General features: G+C 38.1%; 1 protein-coding gene across 1 annotated transcript in view; it reads left to right on the top strand.

The window, feature by feature from the left end:
- Nucleotides 1–2,370: 2,370 nt before the first annotated feature.
- The window catches only part of D2HGDH (FAD-linked oxidases family protein), an 88,122-nt gene continuing 78,865 nt past the window's right edge, over nucleotides 2,371–11,627 (top strand). The window contains exons 1-5 of the mRNA XM_088966973.1: nucleotides 2,371–2,729; nucleotides 3,274–3,644; nucleotides 4,166–4,267; nucleotides 5,220–5,267; nucleotides 8,335–8,405. Of these exons, the coding sequence (XP_088823099.1) occupies nucleotides 2,627–2,729; nucleotides 3,274–3,644; nucleotides 4,166–4,267; nucleotides 5,220–5,267; nucleotides 8,335–8,405 (695 nt within the window). The 5' untranslated portion in view covers nucleotides 2,371–2,626. The remainder of the gene's footprint in view (nucleotides 2,730–3,273; nucleotides 3,645–4,165; nucleotides 4,268–5,219; nucleotides 5,268–8,334; nucleotides 8,406–11,627) is intronic.

The raw sequence follows: 11,627 nt of genomic DNA, 5'->3' as shown, positions 1-11,627 counted from the left end.
GAACTGGGGAGTTTGAGAAGAAATTCGATATAGCTGAGAAAGAAGAAAAGAGGGAGAAGTTTTTCCAAGAATGAAAAATAGAGAGGAAGATATTGAAGTGACAAGGAGAGGGGGAACGGTTCGTTCATTCCAAGTTTGGCCATTTAATACATTGACCATCTCTGCTATCACTGTCGTCAACACCCATTCCGAATTCTAGTGTCAGGGTTAGCACCCCTAGTTCGCCATTCCATCACCTCCAGGGTAGGGTGTTGACAACACCAAGTTAATATGAACCTCTACTTGAGTTTGACCATTCCGATTATCCCTTTTATAGCATCATTAGACTGAAAGCTACAAGAGGTAAACACCGATTACCTCATATTCATCTCTCGGCTTCCTTTATTTCCCTTATTCCTTTGTATTTATTTATTTTTTTGTATTGTTCTTACTTTTCTGTCTTGCATTCAAATTCGAACTCGAGAACCATCAGGTTCTCCAACAGCCGAGAGGTTATCTTATTTTTTTTTTCTTTTACCCTCCAGCCCGACCAGTCAAGTACGATGGTGGGGGTTCTGATAGAAAAGGGGTGATTCATCCTTTTGCTTAGGCCCCTGTATCCAAAAGGGGGGTGATTTGGAGGGGAGAAGGGAAAACCTTATACCGTTTTGAATGAAGAACTTAAGCTCTCGGTCTAGATGTAAGATTAACTAAAGGGATATAGCATTCGCACTGACTAGAGAGAGGGGTGCCTAATCCCTTCCCTCTCTCTTTCTCAACTTATCTAGAATGGCCTTGTCCTGGCTAATCAGTATGGAGTTGTTAATTTTAAATGATTTCTTAAAATTCAAATCTGGGAGACCCATCACTCCCCATTTTTAATTCCTGATGGGTGGCGACTCTATAGCATCGGCCATGAAGTGAACTGCCGGTTTTTCCCAACATTCACTCCTAGGCATCACTTGCCCCATCTCCATAGTGGGTAAATAACTTTCGCACCTAGAGGGAAGTTGCCAACACTTGGATGAGACAAAATTGCCCCTTTAAATAATGGATTTTATGAATAAAAAAGTTAGTCTTATTTATCTGACAAATAAAAGAACATTTACCCGGTAAGTAACTTCTTGGAAAGCAAACATGGCCTCAAAAATAATTACCATGTCAAGTATAACCCCATCAATGAGTATCATACATGTTTGGGATGTGAAGCTATAAATCCTATTTGAAGCTTTGTTGACAACAAGTTGTTAGTAACGGATCCGGAAACAAAAAAATAGAAGGGAAGGTTTTGATTGCTCATGCCTATAACACCTTTTCGGCATCATGGATTTATCCTTCAATGCCTTCATAAGCATGTAAACGCGGTGATGTAATTGTTCTTGAAAGCCTTGGTTTACATGCCCATAACCTGCAAGGGATGTTTTAGACATTAAGCACTTAAGCACGCAAAAGTTTTGAATCGCTTGATGACTAATTAGATTTGGGCCAATAATACAATTAGGGAGCAACTTTGGTAAGGCTAGCCTGAACCAATCCCCGAAAAAGTTGGGTTGGGTGATGGTCAGGCTAAGATTAGGGTTGATTTTTGCCAATTTGACTTCATTTAACTTTCATGACCTGCACCAAATCCAAGTTTACTTGTTTTCATTCTATAATTTTATTTTTATTATTAATAATTTCATGATTTTAAATTTTAAATATAGATCTATCATAATTCATAATATACTTTAATCGTTTGAAACATTCAATTTTCTATTTTTACTTTTATTATACTAAAAAACCAATAAAACATTAAACAAGTAAATATCGATCGATAAATATATTCCATATGTGATTATAAAACATGGAGTTTAGGTTTCTTGGTGATGGTGCAAGACAAAAAGAGTGTAAGAGATTTTGGCAACGTTTGTTAATCGATTTACAACTCCACCTTTAATTCACATTTACATGCGTTTTCCAATGTAAAAGCGGACTGATGTAAAACTCCACACCCATCTACTTTTTCAGACATTTTTTTGTCAATGTAAAATTTCCATAAAAAATTAATATAAATCATTTAATTGGTTGATTTTTCCATTGATAATCAATGTAAATAATATATGAATTTACATCGATTATTACATAAAAAAACTCCAAGCGATCAATTCAAATTTTAAATGGGTCGAGTGAATTTTTCCATCAATTGACATTTATATCGATGATTTTCCTACCGAAACCAAATACAGAAAAAATAGCAGAAAATGTGAGAATTGGAATGGGCCCAACCCAATCGAAAGTCTGATTGGACGGGTTGGGGTTCATAACCTTAGATTGGGCTCAACTCCCTAATCCGACCAAATCCGGCCCGATTTGTACCACTACATAAAATAGAATGCTTATAGTATAGGAAATAAATGTCAATTGATGACCGTCCAATTGATCCTTATGATCATGCCGTACAGGTGTTAATGTTGTGCGTGGGCCATGCCAATTTTCAGCCATCAAGAATCGAGATCATTTTTGGTCGTGGGTCCTTTTCCATCTTCAATCTCTGCTGGTTGTTTACACACGGGTGTTATTCTTCCATAAACTGCATAAAGCAGTTGGCAGTCAGCAGTAGCACACAAGAGGAGAGCTGAGCTGATCACTGACGCTACTTGAACTAACAATGGAGAAATGGAGGATCTCACGGCATATCGTTAAGCGCTCCTCGACAAGTCTTTTTAAGTCTCTTCTAAGCACTAATTTTGAGAAGCCAATCAATACGTCAGGTTATTCTTTCTCGTCAATTTAACTATCCTTTAAATTCGTTCTGATCAATCTGAAACGATTTCTTCATCCTCATGATTTTCTTAATTCCTGTTTGCAATCAATACAAATTTTCAGATATTTACCGAAAATGGAGCTGTTTATTGGAATTTCAGACATAATTTAAAACAGTGGAAGTAGATGAGAGAGCTCTGATTTAGTCAAAGAAATTATTTATTTGTTGTTGATCTTACAGGAGTTAATGATGTTGGAGATAGTGTTCAATTAACTGTTTCATTTGTTTGTACTCGGACTTTTGCCGAATGTCGTTTGAAAATTTATTATTAGAACCGCTTCGACAAATGTCAATTATAAATTCGAGTTTGTCTAACCTCTCAGCTTCAATCCGTCGCTTTAATATCACTTTACTAGCATTGAATCGCTGCACCTTAGCCTTTTTTGTTTAGTTTTCTCAAATTCTGAATGCATTTCCTTTTGAAAGAGCAAAGTGAGGTTTGGAAGAGCTTCTTCTTTTGATATCTGCTTATTGAAGATTTCTTTGTGCAGGTTCTACGTATAAATCGGGAAGAAATTGCAATCCATATGTTGAACAATATTTTCAATGTCAAAAGCGTCATGTCCAAACATGCTGCCATCCTTTAAGAGATTACACGGGAAACCTCCATGCTTCTAAAGCAACGAATCTCGAACATATATGCAGGATCCAGTACAAGTCTTTTGGTTCGGTAGCAACACAGATTCAGAGGAACCCATCCTTTTCCACGCTAAATTCTGATGATGTTGATCATTTTAAGAAGATATTAGGGGAGAAAAATGTCATTCAGGACGAAGACAAGCTGTTGACTGCAAATGTAGATTGGATGGGAAAATATAAAGGCTCAAGTAAGCTTTTGCTGCAGCCTAGGAGCACCGAGGAGGTTTATATCTTTCACTTTTCTATGTTTCTTTCAAATTTTGTGTTGAAGTGATCTACTACTTTCAACACAAAACTTCTCCATTTTTGAAGCTTCCCTGAAAAATTCTGTATTTACCTTTAATGTCTATTTGAAAGTTTACTGGGTTCATTGCATATAGTCTTGTAAGCTGGCTGATTATGCAGCTTATACCGTTTCATCTTTTTAAAGATGTAACATGTAGCATAAATGGATTAGTTTCTTCTTCAGGTTACACAGCGGGGGGTAGTCCATCCCCCATCCCCTTAACCCCCTAAACCCTGGTGGCAGCGGGGTTTTGATCCCAGGTCTCTGCTACAGTGAGTCAGAGATCCTACCTACTGAGCCACCATCAGTTGGTAACATAACAACTTTTCAATATCATATAAGCACAGTTCTGCAAATTGTTTCTTACTTTTCTTTCTTGTTGCTGAAGCTTGCTAGAAAACTTAATAGATTTAGCTAATTAAAGATTACTTTTCTGGTATTTCCAATATTTTCTACAGGTGTCTCAAATTCTTAAATATTGTAATACTAGATGCTTGGCTGTTGTTCCACAAGGTGGTAATACAGGTCTTGTAGGTGGAAGCGTGCCTGTTTTCGATGAGGTGTGTGTCACTGAATACTTTTGTCTAGCACATAACTCCTACTTTTGCATTAGATCAGAGTTTGTTATGATTTACTATGGCATAGTGATTACATTCACATGCAAATAGAAAAGTCATGGAATTTACATAAAGCTTAATGCAATTCTATGAATCTGAGGTCCTTTTCAATCTAAGGTACAGTGATATAGAAAGAGAATCTAAGGTATTGAAACAGAATCACAGGTACAATTTGTCATGATTGTGCATTATATTTTTTCATCAATTAAAGACAACTTGACATAAAAAATAGGTCAATAGTTTCAAATAAGTCAAAATTTGAGGAGTCCAACTATGGTGCATTTCAAAATTTTTATGGTACATTACATCAAAATTTCAACCATTCACATTAAAGATGTCACATGGTCTACTTACTTTTCTACATAACTCTTATTAGGCCATCTTGGTTACCCGAGGCACACACACACACACATATATATTTATGGTAACCATGCAAGGATTTAGTGAGGTTCAGCCATTTGTTTAAATTGAACATCATATGATGACTGAAATGGTGGGGCCAAATAGGTCTACTTGTTCATCATCTCCTCTTCTCTTAACCTGCCAAGTTTGAGCCAAGGTATTTCTGTTGCCTGGCAGAATTGGAGGTCTTTTATTTTAAAAATAAAATGTAAAAAAAGAGAGTTCACTGGTTTCTATTCACACTGGAAAATGTGGATACATTGTAGGAATGGGGCTAATGCAATTTGATTATGCTAATATGGATATATGCTTGTGTTCTTAGTTCTTATAGGCTCTATGATGAATTCTTGTGTATTTGCATTTAGCTATGAATGAAAGCACAGGCTGACCTAGACAAACTCATTTACGTTTAGTAGATTTTGGTAATTCCTGTTTTAGTCTTTCTGTTTCTCCTTCTTGCGTCTGAACAAAAAATTTTATGAAATATATGCAGGTAATTATCAACGTTGGTTCCATGAATCATATCATTTCTTTTGATGAGGTAAGAATTTTTTATTTGGGGTGAATTTTGCTTCTGAGTTTTAACATCCTCCTCAAATTTATAGACAAAAGATATGTTCCTCCTAGTCTATTTTTGGGATTCAGCCTGTGATTTTTAAGCAGTTTGTTTCTAGATGTGCCCCTTGATCCAATGACAGAAAAATAAAACTGAAGTAGACGAGTTTTGTAATTTGATCCATTGATACCTTAAAGCTACTTTGCCCTTTTTTACTTTTTAACCAACTTTTGTCATTTTGTTATTATTGCCAAAGAGTTTGTTTTGACTCCTGATACATTTGTTGTACTTCAATCTAGGACATTGAGAAAATAAATGACAGTTATGTTCATAAAGTGAAAATGATCCTAGGACATTGAGAAAATAAGCTGTTAATAGGATGGCTGCAGACAAAAAGTCTGGGGGTGTGGACATTTAGACAGCAGATGAGGGAGATTTTTTCCTTAGCAAGGGAAGCTGGAGTACTCTTTAATTGGACAAGGAGGTCAGCCAATGATGGTGTGTGGTTGATACTTTGGTAAAGCAAGGGACTCAAAGGGAGAATCTTTTTTGGGATATGTTATAAATCTTGAGATAATATATGGGGTCAACACTCATGCTGTGAGTGGTTGACATTGTATATTCTTTTTGTTGGTTTAATGAAAGTTACTGTTTCCAATGAAAAAAATGATCTTAGGATACTGAGAAATAATAATTTGGGTCCTCTATGAATCTTGGGAACATCATTTTTGAGTGAACAATGAATTGAAAACCAAATTTGTTTCTTGATTCAAATGCATGCCTAAAGGTTCTCTTTGAAGGAAACAAATTGAAAAGGAAAAGGAAAATGACTGAGAGATCTTCAATCTCTTTTATGACTTGGGTCCAAACAGTTACCAAGGCTTTATTTCTCCCCATGCAAGGTGTAAGCAACAAGTTTACCTTCATAGTTCACTGTTATATTGCAACAAATTAAGGGATGGCCAGGTTGTAGAAATGAACAGGAAGGAAACAAGTACTCTACTATACACGTCTGAGGAGGGAAGTTATGAGATCCATGAGGATCAGATAATAGATACAGATACTGCAACAATAATGATTAATGTATTCATATGAAGAAGTTCCAATGGAAATGCCTGAACTATTAGGACTATTGAAAAAGATGATAAAAAACATAAGTAGGTTTTTCTCCAGAACTTCCATCTAATAAATTCAACTCAACAAATAATTATAACAGCGACTTAGGTTCAGTTATTGAGTCCCGTGTAACCTATCCTTTCTATCTAGGATTATGTTGAGTAAAGTGATGTAAACATATAAAGAAAAAATGGATTCATGTGGTAAATCATGGGCAGGAATGGTGATGGGATGAGTTTTACTGTGCTCCTCTTTTTTGTTTATAAGATTGGATTTGGGTTGAGGGAAGCTAAACTTGTGATGGACCTGGGCATGCAGCAACAGTAGAAGACCAAGTTCAATATCATTTCTCTCTCTCTCTCTCTCTCCCTCTCTCCCCCCCCTTCTCTTCTTATTTTCATTCCTTTTTTTTTTTTTGTTTTTTTCTCTATATTCCATTTACCCCCTCCTGCCTCCTTCTCTAGCCTCTTCTATATTTTATTTTTGGATGAAGGGGATGATTTGTTCTGTTTGGTTGGCTGACTGGACACCATCCCGTAGCCATCCCTTGTGGGCATAATAGGGAGAGGTGGGTTGTTCTATAATAACAATTCTTTGTCTAGAAGACAGGTGGCTTCTGAAAAATGCCTTTTATTCAATTTGGAAATAATATCAAGAAAATGCTCTTAAAACTATAGTGCACCAATCATAGTTAGTGCAATGAGTGCTTTCTCCAGAAAGAGGTGAAAGGTATTACAAATTCATATTCAGGTCTTCAGATTTCTGGTGCAGATTTCGATGTGCAATGATTAATAAGCAGTTGGGGTGTATCTGATATCTTTTGTGATAGGTTAATACCGCTTAGATTAAAGGGAAATTTTCATAAAAAAGTTGTAAGGCCAGCTATGTTGTATGGAGTAGAGTGTTGGACACTTAAGAAATGTCATTCTAAAAAATGAGTGTGGCAGAAATGTATATTCTGAGAATGATGAATGGAAAACCTAGAAAAAATAGGATCAGAAATGAAGTCATTCGGTGGAATGTAGTAATAGCTCCAATAGTTGATAAAACAAGAGGAAGTTGACTAAGATGGTTTGGTCATGTGCATAGAAGATCTTTCACAGCCTGCATAAGAAGTGATCCGTTGCAAGTTGAAGGGGCTAAAAAGGTAAGGGCCGACCGAAAAGGACACTGGTCAAAGTAGTAAGAAATGATTTAAGTGCTAATAATTTAACAATGATATGGCATTAAATAGAATGGAAGGGCAAAGCAGGATTCATGTAGTCAACCTAGGATAAGCCTTGGATGATGATTGGAATCAATGGCTGCTTTTCCCCCTAAAGTATGCATCTTGCAATAGCTCTAAGGTGCCCAATCAGAGTGTTATTTTGGAATATTTTTCAATTTCTGAGGCATTAAAAAGTCTAAGACAAGTAATTTAAGAACACCAAGTCATAAATGTCAACAACAAATACTGACATGCCCAAAATTATGTGATGTTATAGCTTCTTTGATGTTATATTAGTCCCTTGTGTTGAAAGAATTCTCTGATTTTAAAAGGGGATGATTTGGGTAGGCATTGGTCATTTGTATTAGATGTTCTACACATATTAAGAAATTATTTTGTTATAGATCAAGAAAAAATGACTTAGTGGAGGAAGTTACTGGATAGATGGTTGGTTGGTAATCTCAGATGATTTGGGTAGGCACTGGTCATTTTCTGCAGGGGTATTACTTTGTCTATATGTCCTTACATGTTGTTAGATTGTATTTTACTTAGAAAATTATTTGTTGGATTAATTCATTGCAGCAAATCTATATACATTCATGTGAAGGCAAGTATACACAGAGATCTGTTATTAACTTACCATTGTTCTCAAAGTCCATATTTTTCCATTCATGCATAAATGTATCCTTGGTTTCTCTTTGAATTGTTTATCTTACAGAATTCTTTTAGGTCAGCGGTATACTGGTGTGTGAAGCAGGATGCATATTGGAGAACCTGGACTCTTTCTTGGTTAACCATGGGTAACATTCTTGCACTAAAATTTTTCCTTGATGCGAGTGCATCCAACAACTATAATTGATCCAAATTTTATAGTTCCAGAATGCTATCAACTCATTTTGACTAGACCTGTTCACAGGCTGGGTATCGGGCCTGGTCCACTCAAATTTTTGCAAAATTTCAACCTGAGTCTGTTGGGAACCAAGACCCAGACCCAAACCCGAGGTCCAGACCTCCACTTACTTGCACCTACCTGAGAAAGAAGGCACGTAAGCAGCACCCAACTGCAGCAAGCAACACGTCAGCTGGTCCCTCTGCATGAATTCGTTAGAGCTCAGAGTTTGTTGTGAGAGCTCAGAGTTGGTTGAGATATTTTGTAACTGAAATCATTATAAGAATGGGTTGGGAGAATGAATGAAGCATGCAAAGATTGAACTCTCTTCTCTCTCTCTCTCTCTCTCTCTCTCTCTCTCTCTCTCTCTCTCTTCTCTCTTAGGAGGAAGGGTCTCCCTCGAAGAGACTCCTGAGGTGAGCAGCAACTCATCAATTGGTATCAGAGCTGCGTCAACTAACTTGAACAATCGAAGATGACCAACACCAGATTGGTGGTGCTAGACGAGAGGGAGGACAAGATCGAAGTCGATTTCCACCAGGTGGTCATGGGGCTTAAGGAGATCAAGGAAGCCATGTCGGTAATGGCATCTCAGAAGGAGAAGACTCCTCTGGCCGCAGGCCGAGAAAGTGACAATGAAGAATCCAACTGGGGCAGCAATAGGGGGGGGGGGAATTACGTCCCAGGAAGAATCATGAAACTGGATTTCCCAACACTCTACGGGGGAGATCCGATTCCCTGGATCTTAAAGGCCAAGAAGTATTTTGAGTATCATGATGTACAGGGACTCCAACGCAAGACCACCGCCTCTTTTCATCTAGAAGGGGAAGCGATTCTATGGTTTCAATGGTTCCGGCGCTCCCAACCCCAAATTTGAGGGATGAGAGATCCATCATATGGATGGCCGAACCCTACAGGTAGGTTGGGCGAAATTTCAAAATTTCTCTCTCTCCCATGTGGGAATCACATTCCCTATTTTAGAAAATTGCATTTTCAAGGATCAATCTTGAACCTAAGCCATACCAGATCTGAAACCAAAAGGTAGGAGAGGGATATATACCTAATACGGAGTAGTAGTAACCACAACGAAGGTGTTCACGCCCAAGGAGAATACAAAAAACTACTCCCATTGTAGATGACATAGCGTAGGGTGGAGCAAAATCAGCGGGGTGGTTCTTTAGCAAGAACTGAATTCTTCAACAAGAACTCAATTTTGGGCAGGTGAGCACGACTTCTGATTATCTTTTCTCCAAAAGATAATATCAAGAACTCTTCTTGATCTCTCCTACAGGTGGAGATCAAACTGGTAATGGCGGCAATAGTAGGAGAAGGCAAGAGTAGAAGATGGTGTTAGTCCAATTGTATGTTGTCTTCTCTCTTGAATCAGTAAGACTGAAGGATGATTTGGGGTTCGCCCTTCTCTTCTATTTATAGCCTCAAAGAGAGGTTCTCTTAATCCCATTAGGAGTTTCCTAATCCAAATCTTGTATTTGGATCTGGACTCTCTTTAATAGATAAGGATAATCCCTTATCTTATCTATAGATAAAGATCAACCCTCCTAATCTAATTAGGAGTTTCTTGATCCAAATCTCTATTTGGATCTGCACTCTCTGAGTGGATAGGGATAATCCCTTATCCTATTTGCTGATCTAAATCCCAGAACCGCCCCTCTTTAATTAATCTCATTAAGCCAGTTCGAATTGGACTTTAGGCCCATTAAGTCCATGTGCTCACTTATCCTCCAAACTACTGCCCAGTTGGATATCCTTGTATGGCGTGGGACCCAAACATTGATCTACACATCAGCCACATGGGTTCAGCCCAGCCTTTGTTACAAGGCCTAGCCGAATTCACTGTAGGAGATAGTGAACCCCTGAGTTCATCACCATGGGCTCTTAATGGGCCCAACATTTACACTAAATGGTCATTGGGTCAAGCCACCTTATAAAAACCCAAGGACTGTGGGCAGATGCAAGATTAGCCCATCAGGTATTACCCTCAATGGTCTTACACTTAACCTCTCAGCCCATAATGATCAAACACTGCCCAACAAGAGAGGACCTCTCCCTCGACTGCAAGGTATAATGCTGCACTCTCTACTCACATGGATCCCAGGAATTAAAACCTTTGGCAATTATTTTGAAACCATAATATATATATGTATATCTCTATATAAATATATTTTGTAAAACAAATTTTAACGGTTGAAATCGACCGCCGGCAGTTTTGGTTTCCATAAGAGACAATGCATCCCCGATCATTCACCTTGTCCGACAAAGGGGCTGATCTTGCCACTATGATCACCCACTCAGATGAATTCTCGGACTGTCCCAACATACCCAGGTTTTGACCCCCTCTAAGGATCTCACTGATTGGTATTTCAAAGATAGGCCAATCCGGCACCTAGTGCAGTATCATAATCGAGTCTAGGGGTCAGGTGTAACATTCCAGTTTTGCCCATCTATCTCCAAGGTCTAGGGCAATATTGGAATTCTGGTCTGGTTTAGGGTTTCAAGAAAACCCACACTACATGTACCTCAGGTCTCACCCTTGCAGCTGAGACAAGCCACCCCAACCAACTTGGCAGCACATCAGTGTCAGCCTTAGCAGGATAAATCTCCCCAGATCTATTCAATGGCTGTGAAGATTATAAACTAACACGAGTCTCATATGTGTCAAGTTTAAGGGTATTACACAGAAACACACCATAATAACATGAATCGAATATGTACTTTATTCATTTATATTAAATGTCATAATGTATATCATTCTAATTGGAGCTAAGGGCATACACTGTCTAACAAAATCTCATGGCATTGTGCATAAGATTCGGTCCTACTGGGTATGACGATTATGATGAGATGCTATTGAAGGGATGAGAGATCCATCACATGGATGGCCGAACCCTGTAGGAAGGTAGGGCGAAATTTCAAAAATTTCTCTCTTCCATCTGGGAATCGCATTCCCTATTTTAGAAAACTGCTTTTTCAATGATCAATCTTGAACCGAACTGGACCAGATCTGAAACCAAAAGGGAGGAGAGGGATATACCTGATACGAAGTAGCAGTAACTCCCAATGAAGGTGTTCACGCCCAAGGAGAAAACCAAAACCCGCTTCCACTGAATATGAC

The sequence above is a fragment of the Nelumbo lutea genome, chromosome 1 (genome assembly GCF_056320005.1).
Source record: "Nelumbo lutea isolate HS-2025 chromosome 1, American lotus-T2T, whole genome shotgun sequence".
Taxonomy (NCBI): domain Eukaryota; kingdom Viridiplantae; phylum Streptophyta; class Magnoliopsida; order Proteales; family Nelumbonaceae; genus Nelumbo; species Nelumbo lutea.
Note: the sequence above shows the minus strand (reverse complement) of the source record. Positions and strands in the feature narration are given on the sequence as shown.